Source organism: Rhinopithecus roxellana, chromosome 21, assembly GCF_007565055.1.
Source record: "Rhinopithecus roxellana isolate Shanxi Qingling chromosome 21, ASM756505v1, whole genome shotgun sequence".
Taxonomy (NCBI): Eukaryota; Metazoa; Chordata; class Mammalia; order Primates; family Cercopithecidae; genus Rhinopithecus; species Rhinopithecus roxellana.
This window is the reverse complement of record NC_044569.1, coordinates 66,822,485-66,846,579: the sequence shown is the minus strand read 5'-3', so window position 1 is coordinate 66,846,579 and position 24,095 is coordinate 66,822,485. Positions and strand designations below refer to the sequence as shown.

The 24,095-nt window shown below is 43.8% G+C and overlaps 1 protein-coding gene across 1 annotated transcript in view; it reads right to left on the bottom strand.

Annotated features, from left to right (window-relative positions):
- The window catches only part of ZCCHC2 (zinc finger CCHC-type containing 2), a 58,711-nt gene extending 34,840 nt beyond the window's left edge, over window positions 1–23,871 (bottom strand). The window contains exons 1-4 of the mRNA XM_010388806.2: window positions 22,257–23,871; window positions 6,219–6,327; window positions 3,453–3,529; window positions 1,217–1,288 (exon numbers count right to left, since the gene is read on the bottom strand). Coding sequence (XP_010387108.2) covers window positions 1,217–1,288; window positions 3,453–3,529; window positions 6,219–6,327; window positions 22,257–23,186 — 1,188 coding nt within the window. The 5' untranslated portion in view covers window positions 23,187–23,871. The remainder of the gene's footprint in view (window positions 1–1,216; window positions 1,289–3,452; window positions 3,530–6,218; window positions 6,328–22,256) is intronic.
- Window positions 23,872–24,095: the final 224 nt, after the last annotated feature.

The following is a 24,095-nucleotide window of genomic DNA, read 5'->3' as shown; positions in this document are numbered from 1 at the left end:
AGGCAGGTCACTAATGAGTGGGAGAAGGAGTCCTCAACCCTTAACTGACAGAGCCTAGTTTATAATAAACCAGAGGAAAATGGAGCTATTTAAGTTATCCCTGGGTGCTACTTCATTCACAGGGACTAATAAGAAATTCAGCAGAATTCACATTTCGACAGTCTTCCTCAAAGAACCAGCATCTAATGTGGTATTCAAAGCTCTACAAGTTGATGAATAAAACGGTCTCTCATAGATTTAAGAATGATCTGAAAAGAATATACTTATGGTGACAGACAACCTAAAACTAGCACTAGCCTCAAAATATCATATATGTTTAATACTATACTTGTACCCAAAACTTAGTAACTGAGTTGGGAATGTTTCTGGACTTTCTGCTTTATCTCTCTAGTAACAACAAATTTTAAAATATTTGCTTACTGAAAAAGAATAACTTATCAACCATTTACACTTATTCTCTTTTAGATATTTATTTCTATCCACTTTTCAATCAAATCATATTAGTATAAAAGAAACAGGTGATGGTTTGAACAAAATGATCTAAGATACCTTTCACCTCTGGCAAGTCTGTAATAAAATGCTTCTATTATCTTCTTATTCCCAGTAGTTTGGAGATTCTATCATATGGGGGGTGAGGTGGGGAGGAGCTGGAACTCAAAGAAGGAAGAAATGGAGAAGTATTTCAGGGAAGTGCATAGCTGAAGAGTCGTGAAATCTGAGAACTCCCACCAAGCGGAAGCAAGCCTCATTTGGTTCTGCATACACATTCTCTACTAAGAAGTCCCTTTGCAAGCAGCCACCAATGATGCACATCTCTGCAGGAAACTAGGAACAGGGCTCCTTTTTTTTTTTTTTTTCCAAGTAGAGGCAGGGTCTCACTAAGTTGCCCAGTCTGGTCTTGGAACTCCTGGCCTCAAACAATCCTCCAGCTTCGGCCTCCCAAAGTGCTGGGATCACAGGTGCATGCCATTGTACCCGGCCTGCATTTTTTTTTTAAATGTAGAAATCCCTTCATCATTTCCTTATGTTGGTAATGTCAGGTAAGAAAACATGTTTAGAATAAGATGACGTCTTCCACAGCTAATGTTCATTTAGAGTTCTGAGCCAACCTTTATTTATGTTTTAATTTTCCTGTTTTTTTTTTTTTTTGACGTTGAGTTTCTGGATTCTATATATTATATAAAAATCATTTTAACAACAAAATCTATACTTTTACCTTCAGTAGAAATTCCTGTAGTTCTTGGTGGGTTTTTGTTACTGTTGTGACTGAAAGATCAGACCAATTTACCTGATTTAAAAAAAACACACATATTATATGGTTATTCCTTAGGCAGGAACCGGCTAGAAAAAAGCCATGTGCAAAAACAAAGGGCCTTACTTAAATTTTACTAAGATTAACAATTAGAAATATAAAGTTAATCTGGCATTGTCGTAATTTCAAAATTAGTAAAATTAACTGCACGTTGACATATGCTACTCAAAAACGTTCTAATAAACTCTTCAAAATGACACTTTTTAAAACCTATCTGAAAATATGATGTTTAGTAATTTTTCAGAAAGGGATATATTTATTTTCTATGAACTTATAGAACTCTAAAACAACACTTTTGACAGTACAAATCTTTGCCACTTAAAAGGTAAAAATTCTATCTCCTGAAACTTATTAGGTATACACCCTTATTAAGTATACACCCTAGAGCTGACTGCCCTCTTTGGTAGTACCATTTCATATTTTTATGGAATTTATGGTTAGAAGAGACTTCATCTTTATCTCAATCTTTAAAATCCTATTAAGATGCTAGGGACAGGTATGATTACTTCCATTTTGAGATGGAGAAACAAGTTCAAACAAGTTAGGTTACTGAGGTGTGACCCTAAGTAGGTGCAAGAGTCAGAATTGACATCTCTTGTGCTACCCCACCCACCATCTCCTGGATGCTTTTCATCCAGCAGACTCAACTGTGGTCCCCTAATAATTTCTACCCTATAACTATTTGAGCTAAATAAATACTTGCCCTATGCTACTGTCTAGACCTTACCAACTTGTAAGTAATCAAATACTTTAAAATAGATAAAAATTTTTATCTACGTGTATAAAATTAATATCTTTATTAACTGGCACATTTCTTAAGTGATTTTTAAGTATTCAAATGTTTGCAGGGCAGCTACTTGTATTGGGCATTATTCTGACTCTTGTGTCAGGGGATGCAGAAATGGACAAGACAGTTAAGTCTCCACTGACTAAGTTCACAGGCTAGTGCAGGAGACAGATCAAAGCCAAGTCAATATATAAGAATTTCCATCAGTGCTTTGAAGAAAACGCATAGGGCATGGTACAAGAACGGGGAGATGCACATGAGCTGGGGGAGTCAAGAAGGATCTCTGAGGAGGGAGCTTTAGAGCCAGAAGGTGGCCTGTCCTCGGTCTGGGGAATGGGGGAAGAGCATTTCAGGCAAGAGGACAGTGAAGCCTTCAAGAAGGCAAGCTGTGAGCTCCAGCAGCAAAAGTGGCCAGCCTGAGCGTGGAGAGCAAAGAGCGAGAGGCATGCCACGGTAAGACACCAGGAGATTAGGGCTGAAATCTTGCAAACTGAGGATCTTTCTCCCTCAAAGCAAAGCTGGAGTTTTGAAATTCATTCAACGAGCAAGTCAGACATGGTGGGATGGCTGAAGATGAAGATTCCTGCTCTCCATGAGAATATTTACTGGAAAGATCTGTGAAAGATACAAGGGCAGAGTACCATGGATGAAGGAGAAAACTCCATGAGAGAGGGACAGCCAAAATTTGGCAAGCAATGCCTTTGGAGAAGAACTGAAGTGAAGATGCACAAAAATGTGGCATGGTTCCACCTGGCTTCAGGGTGTGTGCTGTCCAACCTGAAGAGAAAGGGCTGTAGCTCAAGCAGGGAGAAGTAAGGAAGATGTGAACAAGGAATTCCCAATACAGCTGACGGGCAGAAAGAAGACATGGAAAGTCTTCGCCTGGGATCCCGCACAGAATCAGAGCTGGGCTCTACAGCTAATCCCAGTTGTGGAAAGGACAGGCAACAAAACCAATCATGGGTAAGAAGACAGGGCAATGAAGTGGGAATAAAAGCGTCACAGAGAACAAAGAGGAGGAGAAAAATGCCAGGGAAAACAATGCCAGGAAAGACAATGCCTGTGATCTTGACTTAAAAAACAATGGCATTTTTAAAGATATATCCTACATCTTAATTGTGTCCTTAAATCTTTTTACTTCTTTTTAACAAAAGAGCCAGGGTTATTTTAATGTGATATAACTTCAAAAAAACTTGGCAAACCATTCAGTAGTATATGACAAAAAACAGTACATTCTCTTAATTAAAAACAAACACATATACCTTTTCCCTTAAATTAGCAAACCTGCCCCAAGTTTTCCCAAAGATCACTGAGCACAGCATGTGAGGTATCTTTTGTGGGGAAATGGCTTACTTTGAAAGTGTACTCCCAGTATTTGTCAGCTCTTTTTCTCTGGACTCCTTTCAATATTATCTTCTCAATGTGTACAGCTGAAAGAAAAAAACACACGCTGACTTGTGCTACAAAAAGACTACAGACACATTTCACTTACCTAAAGTAACCCTAAAAGTTGACAAGTGCTTAACAATTAAGCTACTCACTTTCATCTTTATGACTGGTCTTAAATCATGAACTTAAAAAGACAAAAAAACTAGAAGCACAGCGATGTGCCATCCACCCATGAAAAAAATTTTTTTCTATAGCTATACAACATGCTGAGTGTTTAATTTCAAACACTCAGCTAACACCAAAGATATTAAGGATAAAAATAAAAGGTACCTGCAATTAAGATATTTTTCCAAATGATAATCTTCCAAATTGTTATACAGATTACCACAAATATGGCATTTTAATATCAACTAAATATGGTTCTTTCAATTATTAATACATAGTAGGTATATATTAGAAAATACCTAGTTTTATATTTAATTTGTTAAAAAACTATTCAAAAGTAATATACCAAGCTGATAAAAATTTCTAACTGGGAATTTAAAAATTATTTTTCTCAAATGTAACCTTTAGTATCATATAATGGTAAATATAAACTGAACATTATAATAAAGGTTCATTGTGGCAAAGATTTTTCACATTACAGAGATGAAACAGTAAGCATAAATTATATTAAACTTTAAAACACTCTGAATTGAACTAGATAATCAGTTTATTTATGAAGTAAGCAAACATGTAAATCCCCCAACTATCCATTTTACAACCCCTTTAACAAAAGTACCACCTTAGGAAACAAATCAATTTCAAAAGAGCCAATCTACTAAGTGTACTCTACTCTAAGGACTTGAAGACACTGCTGTTCAGGGTATAAACAGAAGAAACCAAACTTTCAGGATAATGAGGGAGATAATATCAGGCTGATAATGAATATGCTAAAGATTGCAAAGAAGAGGTTAGAAAAGTAACTCAACAGAATGGGGGGGGTACACTGTCGGATTCAGGAGAGCAGGAGATGGAGGAAAGGGGGGGCATTCATTCATTTTGCCTTAGAGGAAGAAGTTAAAATAGACAAAGTGGAATACACAGTGACAAAAGCATAGAGGAGGAGTAAGACTATTAAAAGACCATGGAAGGTGGGCAATGTGAAGGCATGAAGCGTAAGATACAGAAACACACAGGTGAAAAGACATTTATAATAAACAAAAGATACAACATTGCCAGTATTTTGTGTCAGCTTCCCAAATATATATTATTTGGTGGCCTGCTTGTGGGCCAGTTTCCCCTTTGTGGGCCAGAAATGTTGAGGATAGAAACAACAGAAAATCTCAAAAAGCCAGGCAAGAGCCAGTAACTCCTTAGAACTGTACAACAGTATGAGAGCCAAAGTGGTGATGGGAGGGTATGCTGTTTCCAAAAGCTATTATATTAAGTTAAAGGATGACACCATTAAATAAAAATCTTCTGAACTAATCTTATATTCAGAAATAAAGCAGCTCTACTTCTTCAAATCATTGGGCTCAAGGGTAGGGGATCTTGGGTTTTATCTGGTCAGAATCCAATTTCACTTCGCAGAAAAAGCCACTATGACACTACAGGATATGGGAACACAGCTTCAGCGATGATTTCAAGTTCTGTCTGGTGTTGGGTACCAGAATCAAGGTAAGAGAAGACAAGAGTATGTGGTGAGGAATGGCCATAGTGAAAGTACCCTCAGCCCTCATAAATTAAAACTAAAAATCATGTATTACACTTTTTAAGAAGTAGGAATACAAGAAAAATCATCTACGGTGCCACCTTTACAGTTAATTGTCGGCATTTTGATATAATCGCTATGTTCTTCTAAAATATTTTTATTAAAAAAAAGGACCTTCATTGTAAAACCAACTCCACTTTAGGTTATTTGTATGTTCAACGAGCTTAACTGAGGTAGTCTGATTAAAGTAGTTAATCTGGAAAGATAGGAGTACCGTGATAGTCTTGAATAGAAGTGGTCATTATGTAAACACTTACGTTCAACATCAAACATTCAGACCTATTTTTCCTGTGAGGAAAAATGTATTACACAAAACGGATTATTACTGGGAAAAAAGGAGACATAATGACATAAATTCAAAATTTTTATAACTGAGTGTGAAGCTTATCATATATCCTTGGCTCTTTTAAAGCCCAGATGGCAGTCTACATTTTCCATCTCGGTTTCTTTCCCAGAACAGGTTAGTGGCTCCCCAAATGCAAAGACAAAAGAATATTTGAATTCATTCCTGTTCAGATGGCAACGTTCTTCCATCCATTCATTCCAGCCCTCTTAAAAACTGCATTATTGCAGGAAGAATGGATTTATAAGTAACTTGTTCACTCTTACAGAGAACTTGTATAAAATTCACTTTTTCAGTAGACACTGAGCTCAATTCTACAAATAAAGCACTATACTAAATACTCTGGGGGTCTCTGCCCCCCAGAAGCATGCAACCAGGTTTAAGATCCAGCCAAGACAACGGACTAGAGTAGAATGACTACGTGCATGCTAGGACAAGCAGGGCTGTGGCGCAGGAGACACCCAGCATGCAGATGGCAGAACCAGGAGGACTGGCTCTTGAGCGAAGCCTAGGACCAGTAGGACTTCTCCACTTCAAAAAGGAGAGTAAAAAGTTTAGAGTTAATCAGCGTAAAGAGCACCCTGTAATTTTTTGATATATTAATGCTTTAAGTTTACAAAAAAACAGAGCATACCTTCTCGCTGAGCTCTGTGAGGTGCCACGCTAAGTCCGTCCTGAGGTATTGGAGCTTGCTCTATTAAACTGCTCTCATTTTGCATGTAATCACCATGAGCAGAGTTGTTCTAGATGAGAAAGAAGGAGATATGTTAACTTACACCATGGACTAAGAGTAATGATCACAGATTTAGGTCTTCCCGTTTTACCAACAACCATTTCAGTGGCAATTTTTAGAGATCCAATAGGCGACTGCACACTATGGGCACAAAGGCACAGTGTCAGAGCCGCAAGTAGAAGACGAGCACTCTATTAAAGTATCGACTGTCCTAGCTTTCTTGGGACACAGAAAATTGCTTAATACTACACAGAGTTGCCAATGTCAATTCTGCACCAGAATCAAAGGAACACATAACAGCAAATGGTGTCCTTTACACTAATCCCCCATAGGGAATGGCATGTGTACTTTTTACAAGAATCACCACACCATTTTTATTCATTGTTTGGGTTTAATAACAGTCTAAAAAGATGCTTTGTTAGGAAAAAGTCTTAAGAAAGGTATCATCAATATACGCCAAGGATTTCTGAACAAGAATATGTATGGACAGGGAGTTTACCATTAAGGTTCAGTCATCTAACAGCAACTGGGTGCTCTAAATCTAACTGAGTTTGCTCAGCCAGTCACTAGTGAACTGGAGTAACCTTGACTCCTAGATCTGCTGCTTGGAGTAATAAAGGGGATGTCAAACTTACACACAGCTCGCCAGAAATCAAGCACTGTCAGGTACAAACTGTTACAACATCATATTGATTAAGTAAAAATAAATAAATAGCCTTATGACAGTTTTTTATTACAACTGGCACCTTATTCCCTCCCGTTATGTATGTGCAGAATCTCAAAACACTACTCATATCAAAATCACCTCAGTTTTAAGAATTATGATTTTACAAATCTGTAGTAAATATACATTAATATTTTTTTCTGTAAAAAAATTAGGCAAATAGAAGGCCTAGGCTCCCCACAAATCTCAATGTAAAAATATTTTGTTCTGCTATATAATCACGCATCCTGACCCGACAGTAAGTATGAATTGCTCTATTTATGAGAATAGAGCACATTATATACTTTTGGGAGCTAAACTTCTGCCTTCTTGTCTCTCTTTACCTAAAAACCCAAGGAAACAAAGACTGTCTACCTAGAACCATTTAATAAGGAGAGTATAGACCTCTTAAGTCAACATCCAACTTCTGAAACACTTAGCGCCTGATGGCCTTTACCAATTTTCAAGGTGACTCGTTTTTTAAAATGCAGATATGAATTCTTTTAATAACAAAACCACGCATATCCTAACCCAGACCATATATTTTATTACAAAGTGTAAAACCACATTTACCTACAAGAGATTCTGCTTCTCAAAAATTTTAATATTGCTGTAAATACTTTAAAAAACGAAGAAAATAAAGTGCTATATAATCTTCTCAAACAGCTGTGTTAACTGGAAGAAGCTTGGGTGAATAGGTTAACCTTTTTTTTTTTTTTTTGAGACAGGGTCTCTCTCCGTTGCTCAGGCTGAAGTACACTGGCATGATCATAGCTCACTGCAGCCTCAAATTCCCGGCTTCAAGTGATCCTCTCAACTTGGCATCCCAAAGTGCTGGGATTACAGGTGTGAGTCATTGTACCTGGCTGGTCAACCATTTCTTAAAGCGAAATATTTCTCTACATTGTTCATATGTAGTTCACAAATTTAAAGCAATACTTTCAAATGTAAACTAATGCAAAATAAGCAAAAAATGTTTTCATTAGTGAGATGCACAATAAGATACCCCTTTATACCCATTAGGATGACTATTATTTAAAAAGAGTGTTGGCAAGAATGTGAAGAAAATGGAACCCTTACACATTGATGGTGGAAACGAAAATAATATAGCTACTGCTGAAGACAGTTCCTCAAAATATTAAACACAGAATTATTTTATGATCCAGCAATTCCACTTCTAAGATATACCCAAAGGAACTGAAAGCAGAAATGCAAACATAATCTGTACACCAGTGTTCACAGCAGTTATTCACAATAGCCACAAGGTGGAAACAACTCCAAATCCATCAACAGATGAACAGATAAAATATGGTGTACACATACAATTACCTATGATTCAGCCTTAAAAAGGAATGCAATTCTGATACATAACAGAATTTGGATGAATCCTGAAGAGAGTACACTAGGTGAAAAAAGTCAGACACAAAAGAACAAATACAGCATGATTCTACTTATATGAGATACCTAGAATAGTCAAGTTCATAAAGAAAGTAGAATATTGGCTAGGTGTGGTAGCTCACACCTGTAATCCCAGCACTTTGGGAGGCTAAGGTGGGAGGATCACATAAGGCAAGTAGTTCAAGACCAGACTGGGCAACATTGCAAGATCCTATCTCTACAAAATAATTTTTTTTTTTTTTTTTAATTAGCCAGAAGTGGTGGTATGTGCCGGTAGTCTTCTGTACTCTCAGTTACTTGGGAGGCTGAGATGGGAGGAATGCTTGGGCCCAGGAGTTCGAGGCTGCAGTGACCCATGATCGCGACACTGCACTTCAGCCTGAGCAATAGGGCAAGACCCTGTCTCTAAAGCAAAAGTAGAATAGTAGTTACGAGGCACTGGAGGGAATAGGGTGTTATTTTTTGAATGGGTATAGAATTTCTGTTTGTGATGATAGAATGTTTGGAGACGGTGATGACTCATGACAATGGGAATGTACTTAATGCTGCTGAACTGTACGCTCAAAAGGAGATAAAACAAGAATTTTATGCTATGTATTTTACATCACAATAAAAACTAAAAACAGAAATGATCACACTGCCTCCACAAACATTAAATTGAAGCAACTGTATGAAAGTAGTTTGCTTCACAATCAAAATCTCATTTTTGAGTTCTGAAGTTAACTTTATGAACCCAATGTAACAACCAAGAAGTAGCCTCCTGTTTAATAACCTAGGGAGAAAAATGAAGTTTGAGTTTCTATCCAAAGTCCTAAGTTCATCATCCCATGGAATATCTACTAATTAAATGTTTCTTTTCTCCTCCAAGTCTCAGCATGTATCAATGCTATAAAATCATGTAGACTAAGTTAGAAGCTATTACTAAACTCACTCATGTAACGCTGCATGAGCTGGAGATGAGAATTAGGCCGTTCGGCAGCCGCAGTGGTGGGTGGCTGCTCGGCGACGCTGTCTGCCCTGCACTCCCTCTTTACTTTCCTTAGGGGGAAGGGTAGCATAAAATCTGAGAACTCCTACTTTAATGGAATCTTATAAAGATGAATAGAACCCGCTTTATCTGTTAAGTTCAGATTCCCACGAAAATGCAGAACAGGTGAAATGCCAGAATCAGCATTTTACGAAGACTAGTTGGAGGAAAGTGTCAAGGCCAAGAGAAAAGTGGAGACTTTTTCTCTGCTTGAATCAAGAAAACAGGGTTTAAAGATTCTAAGCCTGCAAAAATACACACAAGCATACAAGGAACTTCAGTACCAGTGCATTCTCCTTTCTTAATTTGCCTGAGGCAAAGCTTCTTCTGTCCTATTGCTTGCCTTAAGAGCTACTGATTAGCGCAAACCTACATGGCACGTAGTTCAGGTGATCTAGATGGTTTTGCCACAGATCCCACGTAGACCCATCACAATTACATACTTCAGATTTCTTAACTGTGGGGACCTTGTGAAACAGCCAAGTAGCTGGACATCCTAAAAAACTCTTCTCTGAAAACATACCATTAGAACAAAGGTCATATTTGCCTTTTGTTGCTGTTAACCAACGTCAAACCACAGATGGAGTTTTAGTTCACCTAACAATATTCTACATGGTTCTTCTAGTCCCTTGACATAGACTATAAATTTAAAAATCCAAGATATTCCGAACATAATAACAGAGCAGTAAGAGTTTATTTTTTAAAACCAAATTCACTAACTTCTTAAGTTTTCCCAATTGTCAAATGAGACTTAGAAAATTAACAGTAGTATCTAATAACATTCTATTAAGCTTCCACGGCAGATTAAAGGTAGTTAAAAATTATTGAATACTCCTCCCGCTGAAAAGTGGAACAAACTCCCCACTCAGTGGATCTAGGCTGGCTTTAGAATGTGCTGGTGGTGATGCTCTTCTAAAGTTAGGTCCTGGGAAGCCTCAGCCTGGGCCTCCTGGACACTTGGGCTTGGAGTACTGAGTCACCACGAGACATGCACTTCTAGCAGCCGCACTTGATGGAAAACATGGAGAGAGGAGAGGGGTCTAGAGATGCCATCTGGGCCCCAGCTGCATTCCAGACACCCTAGAAGAGAGACAAACTCTTCACTATAGTTATCTGTCTAAATCCCTCATCCACAAAACTGTGAGAGATGGTAATAAAATGGTCATTGTTTTCAGTCACTAAGTTTGGGGGTAATTCTGTTCTTTAAATAGCCAGATTCATAGGTCTCCTCCTTCAGCACCAGCATCTGTACTTCCTTTGCCGACATGCTCTCACTACAGAAGGAAAACATCTTTTAACCCTACAACTAGGAAGATGATTCAGAAATTGCTATATCCCTGGGCCAGCAGCCGCCACATCTTTAAATCCCCACACCAGGGTGTTTTGGGGTGAGGTGAAAAGAATGCATGCATGAGTGCACAAGAATCTAGAGAAGTGCACATCTCCTCCCCAGCCCACATCTGACTCTGCCTTCGCTGTCAAAGCCTTGCCCCACGAGAGATGAGGGAGGGAGGCCAAGAGGTCCTCAGGAAGGATGTGAGCCTGGGCTCAGAAGCTGGAAGGAACTTCCATGCCTTCTAGCACCTGCAGCAGAGCCACTGCTTCACCCCCAGTGCAAAAACATTCTTAGAACCGTGTAGAAATGTAAGCTTATAGAGCATAAGAAGGATCTACGGCCATAAGTGATTTACTATAGTATTGCCAAACACTGCATTAGGACTTGTGTTTCATGCCACTAGTTATTACAGAATGGGCAATTTCCCCAAACTAATAAAACTACTCAACACTCAATGCCACAACCTCTTTGTATGAGGGATGACCTCTTTCTCAAGCAAATACTCCCAAACATTACAGTATTTGGTTCACATGTGACCATGCCATCTCCCATTTAGGACCACCAGTGAATTTCAATCATTTGATACCCAAGACAAAAATCAACTGTACTACGGGAAACTTCCCAATTGAGACACTTCTAACCAGAAACATAAAAATTCCCCAACATTTATGTTATCGAGTGTTCACTTCAGTGACCAAAGTTTAGTTATTCTCTTTCCAATCATAAGCAAGGCACTACCCCAATTCTACATCTGACTCACACCACCCCTCAAGTAGATCATAAACTGGAGATGAAATACTGCAGGCTACCTACCAACAACTATGCAGGCAATAAGAAAATAGGTTAATACATGACTTTTCCATCCTATCAAAATGTCACTGCTAGATCTGCACCAATTTATGCACTCCACACACAAAAGCTCAATTAACACAGGGAGTAGAAATAATCTGATTTTTTTTTTTAAGCCAGGATTTCCCTCTGTCTCCCAGGCTGGATTGTACAGTAATGCAATCACGGCTCACTTCAGCCTTGACTTCTCTGCTCAAGCAATCTTCCCACCTCACTCTCTTGAGTAGCTGGGACTATAGGCATGTACCACCATACCAGGCTAATTTTTTTTTAGAGATGGGGTCTTGCTATGTTGCCCAGGCTGCAAATAGACTGATTTGGAAGGCATATTAAATAAGCACAGCCAGTCAGCAACCACCCACTGAAGATTCAATTCAAATCTACACTTGTTCCATGCTTTTTATATAAAGAAACAATTCCTCTTATTTCCAAAATAATTGTGCCTATCCTGTATAACTGCAAATATTTTTTAAAAAGTAAATACTGGTAAGTACAATTCAAAATAAGACAAAAATCACTACATGATATACTTTTTTTTTTTTTTTTTTTTTTTTTTTTTTTGAGGCAGAGTTTTGCTCTTGTTGCCCAGGCTGGAGTGCAATGACACCATCTCGGCTCACTGCAACCTCTGCCTCCTGGGTTCAAGCAATACTCCTGCCTCGGCCTCTGGAGTAACTGGAATTATAGGCATGCGCCACCACGCCCGGCTAATTTTTGTATTTTTTAAAATCAGAGACAGGGTTTCACCACGTTGGTCAGGCTGGTCTCGAACTCCTGACCTCAGGTGATCCACCCGCCTCGCCCTCCCAAAGTGCGGGGTTTATAGGCTTTAGCCACTGTGTCCAGCCTCAATATACTTAACCTTAAAGCAGTGTATCATATTGGTATTTTTCTTCATCTCGCTGTATCACCCTGGCTGGAGTGTAGTGGCACAATCTCAGCTCACTGCAATGTCTGCCTCCCGGATTCAAACGATTCTGCTGCCTCAGCCTCAGGAGTAACTGGGATTACAGGCGCCCACTACATGCCCGGCTAATTTTTGTATTTTTAGTGGAGACGGGTTTCACTATATTTGCCAGGCTGGTCTCGAACTCCTGACCTCAAGTGATCCACCCGCCTCGGCCTCTCAAAGTGCTGGGATTACAGGCATGAGCCACCGCACCCAGCCTAGTATTTTGCAAAGCTATGTATTTTCCAAGTCCAAACACAGGAAATTATGACTGAGCAATTATAACATACACAACGCTGACCAAAAAAAAAAAAAAAAAAAGAGGCACAATGCCTGAGCCTTTGGGGAACTTAAAATTCTAGTGTGAAAGGTCAAATTTATTTTATTTATTTACTGATTTTTAAGACAGGGTCTCACTCTAGTACCCAGGCTGGAGTGCAGTGGCATGATCTCAGCTCACTGCAGCCTCTGCCTCCAGGGCTCAAGCAATCCTCCTGGGCTCAAGTGATCCTCCTGTCTCAGCCTCCTGAGTAGCTGGGACTACAGACATGCACCACGACACCTGGCTAATTTTTGTTATTTTTCTGTAGAGATGCCCAGGCTGGTCTTGAACTCCTGGGCTCAAGCGATTCACCCACCTCAGCCTCCCACAGTGCTGGGATTACAGGTATGAGCCACCACACCTGGCCTGAGAGGTCAATCTTAAATGTTAAAAAGACAAAGAATCACAGAAGTACCAAAATTACAATGATATATGTGCATCTAAAATTCAGCGGCAGCAAATAATCTTTTAAAACTGCCATAGGGACAATTTCAGAAAACACCATACAAGAGACAATGGCATGAGCCCAGCCTGGAATGAAAGGGAGGATATATGAAAAAAGAGTGGGAAGAGGAGATTTTGAGTCTGAAGATTTATTAGAGGTCAGGGTCTATCAGTCACTGAAAGAAAACGTAGTATGATTAAGTATTGCCTTAGAAAAGTGTATCTGGCAGTAGTATCCAAAAGATTAGAGGTGGGAAGGCTAAAAAGCAGGGGAATCAGGAGGCTACTATAAAAGTCTCGGCATATGTTCTCACTCATAGGTAGGAACTGAACAATGAGAACACTTGGACACAGGAAGGTGAACATCACACACTGGGGCCTGTCATGGGGTGGGAAGACAGGGGAGGGATAGCATTAGGAGATACACTTAATGTAAATGACAAGTTAATGGGTGCAACACACCAACATGGCACATGTATACATATGTAACAAACCTGCACGTCATGCACATGTACCCTAGAACTTAAAGTATTTAAAAAAAAAAAAAAAAAAAGTCTCGGCATAAAGTCCCAAGAGAGAATGGTGTCAGGCAAGGATGAGGAAAGTGTCCATTCAGGATGTGATGGGAGAAGACGATTAAGGTCATCAAACAGTTCAGAGTGACTAGAAACATAATGGTACCATTGAGAGAACTGACTGAGTCTCGAAGATTTTTAAAAAATCAATCATGTGTTCTTTTCATACAGATTCACGTTAGAGTGACAGTTGACATTCAATGAGATATACACCAAAGGGCACGCACGGGTATGCGCGTGCACGCGTGCGCACACACACACACACCCCTTCAACTGGCTCCCACTGCAACCCACTGACAACCTATTCTTTTAACATGACCTTCGAGGCCCTCTATAACCTAACCCTACTATCTCTTCAAATGTCTTTCTTTTCCACTTTCTTCTCTCCTTCTTCTTGAGACAGCGTCTGACTCTGTTGCTCAGGCTAAAGTGCAGTGGAACCACCACAGCTCACTGCAGCCTTGACCTCCTAGGCTCAAGTGATCCTCCCACCTCAGCCTCCTGAGTAGTTGGAGCCTCCTGAGTAGTTGGGACTACAGGTACACACCACCACACCCAACTAATTTTTTTTTTCTTTTTACTTTTTGTAGAGATGGGGGTCTCACTAAGTTGTCAGGGTTGGCTTCAAACTCTTGGGCTCAAGCGATCCCTCTGCCTCGGCCTCCCAAAGTGTTGAGATTACAGGCGTGAGCCACCACACCTCACCTAATGTCTTATTTTTCTACTCATCCACTGCAACCAAATTGTGCTAATCACTCTATGAATAATACATATATCTCACTCCTGTTTACCAAGCATTTTCATTTACATTAACACATTTATCCTCACAACAATTATATGAAACAGGTAACAATGATATCCCTACTTTGTACTGGACAATCTGGAGTCTGGGAAGACTAAATAACTTGCCAAAATTAACTTTTCAAAATATAAATCTGACCTCAAATAAACGACTTCTTGAATGAGCACAGAACACTTCTAATGAGCTAAGGCATTTAGAAAGGAACTAAAGGTCAAATGTTCCCGAGAGCATAGGAAGAACAGAAGGAAGCCAAGTGCCCCCGGCCCAGCCAGGCTACACCTGTAACATAAACACCCGATCAGGCCCTTCCCTTCTAGATTGACTGTTTACAGAGAAAAGAACCCCAAAATGTCAGTGGATGAATGAGGCTTTTGTGACAAATAATTCTTTGTAAGTAAAAGAAGTACTGTTACACACAGTCCTCCATAACGAAAAACAGTCAATGAAGTAAGTCCAGTCTGCCTTGAGAGAGTACAGGCCTTTTTGCCTCCCTTTAAAAAAATAAATAAATAAAATTAGCTTAACATTTCTCAAGAGAAAAATACTATATAAGTTAAAAATTGGCCAATTTAACAGCTTTTATAAAAAAGGTAAAAAAAAAAAGTTCTTAATTATTCCATGGATTCTAGTCTGTGCTCCGAACAAAGAATCATGTAACTTAACAAAACTGCAAAACAGCTTTAAGTTATAGAATAGTTTTCTAGCTAAATATGAAAACAGGATAAGGATTTAAGTAGATTACAGCTGCATAAGAATCATCATCTGAATCTAAAACATGCATTTTCTCCATCCCCATCCCCAAATCCAATACAAGGAAAGTATCTATTTTAACGTTCTGTGATGCACGGAATTCCTTCCTTTGGGTTTATCTGTAGAATACTACATCGTTACAAGTACTAACAAAAATAAAACAACTGCTCCAAATAAATGTGTCTCAAATACCACCTTTCCAATTGCCCGGCCTTCGCTAACATCAATTTATTCACAGGGATGGTAATAGAGAATATATAAAATACTCCACTATAAGGATTTTTATTAGGTTAAAAAAAAAAGAAAACATATTCCTGAAAACACTGCAGGTTGTGTTAGTGGAAAATATGCACTGAGCGCTAATCTCAAGAAAGGATGCATGTTCAAGACAGCATGCGAATTATTTTGCGAATTAATACAATCACCAAAACCTCGAAAGTTATTATCCCCATTTTACAGATAACATTGTAAATTATCCCCATTTTACAGGTAAGACTCGGGATTTAAGTGGCCTGGCTGACAACTATTACAGAGCTGGTGGCAGAGTTGAAACATAAGCCTCCAAGTCTTGGGCTCTACTAAACATGGCTATCACTCTTCAAGGTCTTCTAATAGCCTCTACGACACTCTTCCTGACCCCCTCGCCACACAAAAAAAATTAAGGCAACATGTATGTACAGTACATGTACAGTTATCCCCCAATACCCATGAGGAATTGGTACCAGAACCTCCCAATACCAAAATTCAAAAGTGCTCCAGTCTGGAAATAAAATGGCCTAGTATTTGCATATAACCTATGTACATCTTCCTGTATACTCTAAATAGCTCCAGATTACTTATATCTAACACAACATAAATGCTGTGTGAATAGCTGTTATACTGTATTGTTTTGGATTACACGAAAAAAAGTCTGTACGTGTTCAGTACACATGTAATTTTTTCCCTAATATTTTTGATCCATAGTTGGTTGAATCCCCGGATGTAGACACCATGGGTATGTATAAATAAATCACACAGACATATTTCAGTCCACTTGAGAAAAAGAATGTACTTCCTCTCCACATCCAGCACCCGCTCCCGCCTCCCACCATGGTATACATGAGACTTTTTCTGAGTTCTCCTTACCTGGAAAATGACTGTATAGAAAAATGTAACTGGGGAAGGAACTCAGGATTTTAATAATTATTTCCTACTAAAATAATCACTATTTAACTCTAATATATTCTAAAAAGCCTCTTCCAAATGACTTTTATAACTGAACTGCTTTTATTCTTTGCTGTAGCCAAACCAACCTAAAATTTCCCATGAAAGACACAGCTGTTTCTGGCCCCCACTCTCAGTATGTGAGACGCTGTGCCCACTTCTCTACCACCACCATCTACACAAGGCTGAGCTTTCACCTGCAACTGCTAACATTTATTGAAGACCATGAACCAGATACTACTCTACAAGTAAGGAGGATGCCTTCACTGAATCCTAACACTCCCAGAGTGGCGGGAGGGAAGACTCAGGCAGCACCCACGGCCCCAACAACACTATTCACTTTAAAATATCAAATAACCCAGCAGCAGGGGCCAGTGAGTTAAGTAAAGGTATTTATTAATATTACCAATAAACATTAGAACTGGTCATTTTAAAAGAGCATTTCTTTCTTTTTTTTTTTTTTTTTTGAGACGGAGTCTCGCTCTGTTGCCCAGGCTGGAGTGCAGTGGCCAGATCTCAGCTCACTGCAAGCTCCACTTCCCGGGTTTATGCCATTCTCCTGCCTCAGCCTTCTGAGTAGCTGGGACTACAGGCGCCCGCCACCTCGCCCGGCTAGTTTTTTGTATTTTTTAGTAGAGATGGGGTTTCACCGTGTTAGCCAGGATGGTCTCGATCTCCTGACCTCATGATCCGCCCGTCTCAGCCTCCCAAAGTGCTGGGATTACAGGCTTGAGCCACTGCGCCCGGCCCTTTTTTCTTTTTTTTTGAGACAAGAATCTCACTCTGTCACCCAGGCTGGAGTGCAGTGGCATGATCTCGGCTCACTACAATCTCCGCTTCCCAGGTTCAAGCAGTTCTCCTGTCTCAGCCTCCCGTGTAGCTGGCACTACAGGCACCTGCCACCACGCCCAGCTAATTTTTATATTTTTAGTAGAGATAGGGTTTCACCTTGTTGGTCAGGATGGTCTCGAACTCCTGACCTCAGGCTATCCACCCGCCTCGGCCTTCCAAAGTGCTGGAATTATAGGTGTGAGCCACTGTGCCTGGCCAAAAAATCATCTTTTTTAGTGCCTCCTATAATAACTGAAATTCTGACAATCAACCTTTTCCCTCTCATTTTCAGTTACTCTGTACTCTCTCACTAGGATTCTGGCGGCCACATCCACATTCAAGTTATCTTTAAGTAGCATCGATTACGTTAAAATTCTTTTAAGAGTTTTCTTCCAATATGTTTCCTATATTGCAAAGTTAATCAAAGCACTTGCTCTATCAAGTACAATTTAGCTAACTAAACTACTCAATGAAAAAGTAACAATTTTGCAAGGTTTTCTTTCTTTCTTTTTTTTTTTTTTTTGAGACAAAGTCTCACTCTGTCGCCCAGGCTGGAGTGCAGTGGCGCCATCTCGGCTCACTGCAACCTCCGCCTCTCGGGTTCAAGCGTTTCTCCTGCCTCAGCCTCCCAAGTAGCTGAGACTACAGGCACATGCCACCACGGCCGGCTAATATTTTTTGTATTTTTCTTAGTAGAGATGGGGTTTCACCATATTGGCCAGGATGGTCTCGAACTCCTGAACTTGTGATCCGCCCGCCTCGCCCTCCCAAAGTGCTAGAATTACAGGAGTCAGCCACCGCGCCCGGCCACAAGGTTTTCTTTTTAACTAAATGCACCACTTTTAGTAAGTGAAAGACCCATGGCTACTTAATTTTTGTGGATTCAAATGATGAACTCAAATATGTTTTGTGAGTTCAAATAACATGAAAACACAGGATGATTTTGTGTCTTCGTATCGAAAGTTTACATTTTTATCTTTCATTCAAATATTAGTACTATTAGCCAAGCAATTAAGCTCTGAAGATCTTGATGACACCATCTCCAGAGAATCGCCATACCGTATTAATCAATAACCACTACTATGATCGTCTACACGTTTTATGCTTCTTATACCTTTGTGTCGCTAGTTGGGGGCTAAACCTCCAAAATAAGAATACCCATTTTCCTCAACAGTTAAAGAATGTCTTTAAGTATGCAAACATTGCTTGCCTGTCTTGCTTCCTGTCTTTTCAATGAAACAGCAACAAAACTAGTACCTTTTAAAATACGTATGCTTTTTTTTGTTGCTAACACACAATTTATAGTTTGGCTTCCTAATAACAGGAACACACCCATTTTAAAAACCAAGCGTTTTCAGCTATGCTATATAATCAGTCCGTAACTTCGTAACACAGGATTGTAGCAATCACACAGAGTTCCTAGGACACTATTAATGAGTGTGACTTCACTACTGCTCCCTGGACTATTTGTTGAATTTTGTACAAGTTACTGGCAGTCCACCACAGTTGTTAAGAGCGTGAGATTTATGTACAAGTCTCCTAAAAAGAATACTGACATTTAAGTTGTAATCCAATGTAACATTTACTATAAAGTAATCCAAATAACAAAGAAAAACTCTGGAAATGTTACTCTTAAAAGTAAAAACATCTTTGTTGAGTTTTCCTGTATTTCCAACGTAACCTAAAAAGTATATTCTACCGGCAACCTGTGGACCTGATACCTCAACTATTAACACTGTAACCATGGCATGTCACTAACAGTTGTTGGGTCCAGTCAACTTCAAAGCATGTAATATAAAATTGGCATTAAAGACATGTTCTATCTGTAAATGTAATTAGTTTTTAAATTTTTTAATAGACAAGCTGATTCAGTACTGGATACAAGTAAGTCTTGTGAGCCAGGGGCACTATTCTGGGCCAGTATACTATTACTTTAATAAAAAAGAATTAAAAGGACACTAACTTTATGTTAACCAATAGTAAGGCTGAAAATACGTCGTTTGGCACACCAAAGATCTTAGACAGTAGTTAAGAAAAAGAATGACTCCCAATTAAAGTGACATACTTGTGTCTAAAAGGTTACTTTCGGGGGGGGGGGGGAAATGCTGCCACACTAATTTCCCTTTACCAGGGTTATCGCCACGGCCCAGCACTGCCGAGCGCAGCATCCACGTGGTTCTCGACTCCCGCTGGAAGTCCTCGGCGCTAGCCCAAGACTTGGCCTCCGCGGGAAGAGGCCAAGAGGGCGCCGGGGGCGGGGCCGGTGCGCCGGTCACATGGGCTGCGCGCGGCCGCCATCTTGCAGGGCGGGGGCGGGGAGGAGTACGGCGGCCCGGGCCCCACACCGCCGTGCGCTAGCCCCGGGCGTCGCGTGACCTCCGGGCCCCTCCGGCGGGCCGCGGCGCCTCCACGCGAGGGGCGCGCGAGCTTCGGGCTCCTCCCTGCCGACGGAGAGGTGCGCCCGCCCTCCCGGCGGCGGGAGGCCGAGAACAGCTGGACAGGATTGCCGCGACTGAGGGCTTAACTCAGCCCACCCGTGCATCAGCGGCCTCTGGAGTGACTGCCTGGGAGCAACATCATCAGATAAAAGGCCTGAACAAGCCACAGCTGGGACTCGGCGGTCACTCTAAGCAGCAGAAAATGCGGGGTCGTAACAACTTAATGAGATGCGAATGATGTGTTACGGTAACCCTAAACAACTGCTGGATAAGTTCACCACACCACCAAGCGTCTAGAAATAGCCTAGTGTCACCTGTAGTACGCGGCCCCTAAGATTTATTCCCCCACTTCAGTTGATGGCCACAGCACAGGACACGTCCTGAGCAGTGATGTGCTGAGGTTAATGGCAGAATGCCCAACTTCACTTTGTCCATCCCTCCCAGCACTCACTGGGTACAGAAAAAAGGTCACGCACTGCGGTCAACATAAAATCACATTACCCTGGTCTGCACGCATCCCTCCCCTTCCTCTACTTGCCCTCCAACACGCTCATTAAAAGCAAAATTTAAAGAAAGAAAAGGGAAAGAAAAAAAGACTTCCAGCAGTTGCATCAGAAATCAGTACCCTTGTTGGAATAGTATGAATGGCATGACAGAAAAGGTTCCACTGTGGGACATTTTCTTTAGGCCTGCAATTTAAGGCCATCTTTACAATATTGTATGTTATTACAGTAACATTTGAAATGAGCATTGTTCCTGAATTCATGTTTTGGTCTCTAAATTTAATGGCTGTGCGGCATATAGGACTTTTGGGAAATTAACGAGTAGGCTGAAGGATCGAAGAGGCTTTTACCATCAGAACACGCACTGCATGCTAGTAGTAAACAGGCACTGGAAGATGACAAAATTTCAAACTCACCGAGATAACGCTGGGCACTAGCATTACATCTGAGTTTGATAAAATACGTCCCAAAACATGAGTCAGTTACCTCACACAAGTCTCGTTTTAAAAAAGAGGGGTTCAGGCTAGATTATCTCTAATTCCTTCCAGCCCCAAATCCATTGATTCCACGGGTACTGAGTCCACAAAGCCACTAGTAAAATACCATGCCCGATTTTAGTTCTAGGTACTAAATGACAGCAGATATATAGACTGAATTAACGTTCAAGCAAGGAAAGGAGAAAATCCCCTTTTCCAGTATCTCCTAGAGATCACCTAAGCTGAAAAACATGGCATCCAAATCAACACCTCTCAAAAGCCTGTGACCCCACAATCTCACTTTACAGTCTCCCACTTACTGAAACCTACTCCTCCCCCCGCTTCCCATGGAAAGGTCCTCCTCAAAGACTTTACTGGACCCTAATTATCATTAAATTGCTTTCATGGCTGTAATAAAATCTCATCTTTAATGTTTCCGACAAGTGGCTCATTTGGATTCTCGTCTACTACATTTCGGTGTTTAAGTAGTTCTTTTGGGCAATATTAACGCCTATCGTAAACGCCCAAAAAATATCCCGGAACCCCAATCTGCACGCAGGAATCAAGCCCGTGAGAAAGCAAGTCTGCCGGAGGGAAAGAGCATCCCAGGCCGCGCTAAGAGATGTTTCTCCACCCGGACAACCTGCCTTACTACTCATCTCAGATCCATTTGCAGGTCTCTACGTCAGATGTCTGCTGGGAACACAAGCCCTCAGAGCAGGAGCCACAAGGACCCGTACGACCCCTTTTAACTCAGGCACATACTGGGCAAAAAAAGTCCCTCTGTGCCAAAGACAAGGGCGGCTCGCCGGGAGCGCACCTTCAGGACACCCAGCCGAGGGCCAGGCAGAGCCCCGAAACGGGAGGCGGAGCCCCGGCCAGGCAGGCGGGGAAGGACGGCGCTGCCCGGGGGGCTCACTGCGGCTGGCCCTCGCACAGGTTCCTCCAACGCCCCGCAGCTCCCGCACCGAGCGCTGAGATGCTCAGAGCCAAAAACGTCCCGACACTCTTCCTCCGAGAAGGGCCCCGGGCAGGAAGCTCCACGTCTTCCGTGGCAACACCGTGGCACGGAAGAGACTTCTAGAGCATTCTGTGATGGCGGGTGGCTGTGTCTGCCGGGGTGTGGGGTGGGGTGGGGGAGTGGAACGGAGCGGCCCAGCGAGACGAAGCCCAGCCCTCTGGCACTGGGAGCTGCCGGGTGGGGATTCCGAGCCACCTGCGCCAGGCTCTGCGCCGGGCTGGGGCTCGGGCAAGGGGCGTCCGAGAGCGAGGCCGGGGAGGCCGGCGGGGCATTGGTCGCACCGCGAGTCCAGGGAAGCTCCGTGCGCCTTACCTGGGCCCTGGGGCCGGCAAACTTGCACGGCTCCACCTCCAACTCCGCGTCCTCGGGGCCCCCGCGGAGCGCGGCGCGGAGCCTCTCCAAATGTTCCCTCAGGGTGACCCGCTGGTGAAAGGAGAAAGCCGGGTGCAGCGAGGCCATGGTGAAGAGCAGCAGCAGTTCCTCCTGGGCCCTGGAGCCGAGCCCGCCGCCGGCCCGGGGCTCCGCAATGCCGCCTTCCGGGCCCAAGCCGTCCTTCTCGGCGTCCTGCTCGCCGTCGCCGTCCTCGCCGCGCTCATCCTCCGCGCCGCCCCGCGAGCCCTCGCCCCGGGCCGCGCGCAGGCTTTTGAGCACCGAGTCCACCTGGGGTAGCAGGCGGTGCAGGCGGCCAGCGGCCTCCCGGTTCTCCGAGCCCAGCAGCGCCAGGTAGACGATGAGGCGCGAGCGCACCGCGGGCTCTCGGAAGTCGGCCAGCGGCCCCGGGTCCGAGAGGCCGTTGGCCTTGGCCTCCGAGTCGCGCAGGTAGTGGTAGTCCTTGCGCGCCAGGTCTTCCAGGCACGAGCCCAGGAAGCGCAGCTCCAGCGGGTTGCACAGGTCCAGCAGTCCGCACATGAACTCCAGGCGCTGCGCCGAGCCCAGCACCAGCCCAAACCACTCGTATACCCGCTCCTGCTCGCGCAGCGCCGCTGAGGGCCCCCCGCCGCCGCCCGGCATACCCGCCCCCGCCGCCGCCCCACCAGCAACAGGCGGCCCGAGCCCCCGGGGCGGCGGCGGCGGCGGCAGCGGCGGCAGAGGGCCCCGCGGCGGGCCCGCGGGAGGCGGCGGCGGCGGGGGGCGGCAGTCGCGGCGGCGGCGCGGAGGCGCCTTCGCGCCCGGCCGCGCGTCCGCCTCGGGCGGCGGCTCCGCGGGGTGCGTTGGCTTCAGCGGCAGCTTCATCCTCAGCATCCTCGGCTAGGGCGGCGCAGACATGCGAGCGGGGGCGGGCGGGAGGGGCCGCGAGGTGGGGCACGGGCCGAGGCGGCAGCGCGGCCGTCAGGAGCGGGGCCCCTCCATGCCGCCGGAGGAGGGCCGGGGCCGGGGGCGGGTCTCGGCCGGCGAGGGGGGCGGCGGCCGGCCGGCGGGGTCGCTGGCGTCTTCTTCCCGGGCCGGGGGCGGGGCGTGCCCGCGGCGGCTCCTCCCCCTGGGCTCCGCGCCGGTTCTGCTAGCCCAGGTGCGGGTGGGAGCAAGCGAGCGAGGTGTCGTCCTTCCACCTCCTTCTCTCCGCCGTCCGCGCTGAGCCGGGGCGGCGGTGCCTGAGCGGTTCCCTCGCGAGCCGGTGAGGACGGAGCGGCTGGGTGAGGAGGTGGAGCGGCCGGGCCGGGCGGAGAAGCTTGCGGGCTCCGCGCACCGCACTTCCGCCAATCAGCACCGCTAACCGACGGTGACGTCACTTTCCCCGCCCCCCGGGGGGCGGCCTTTCTCTGAGAAGCCACGCCCAACTGCTGGCCGGCCGCCTCCCTCTCGGCGGCTTCCGCGCGATCCTAAAGGCTGGTGCTCGGAGGGAGGAGAACGTGGGCTGGGGCCGTGGGGCTGCGCGAGGGCAACCCGGGCGCGGTGAGGAGCGTGCGAGGCCCAGTGAGCGGAGGGACGCGACCGCTCTCACCTTTCCCGAGGGCCCTGGCCCGGCTTTGGACTCCCCTCTGCTTGCCAGCTGCCGCCCCGCCTCCGCCAGCGGTGCCCGGGCTGCCTGCGCGGCCGGAGTGAACGCGTCCCGGGAGCAGGGGTTTCTCCGAAGTGAGCACGCCAGCCCTGGGACGAGCTCGTTCGAATCCTCACCGCCTAGTGCACTTCCTGAAAGCGGGCAGTGGGCTTTCT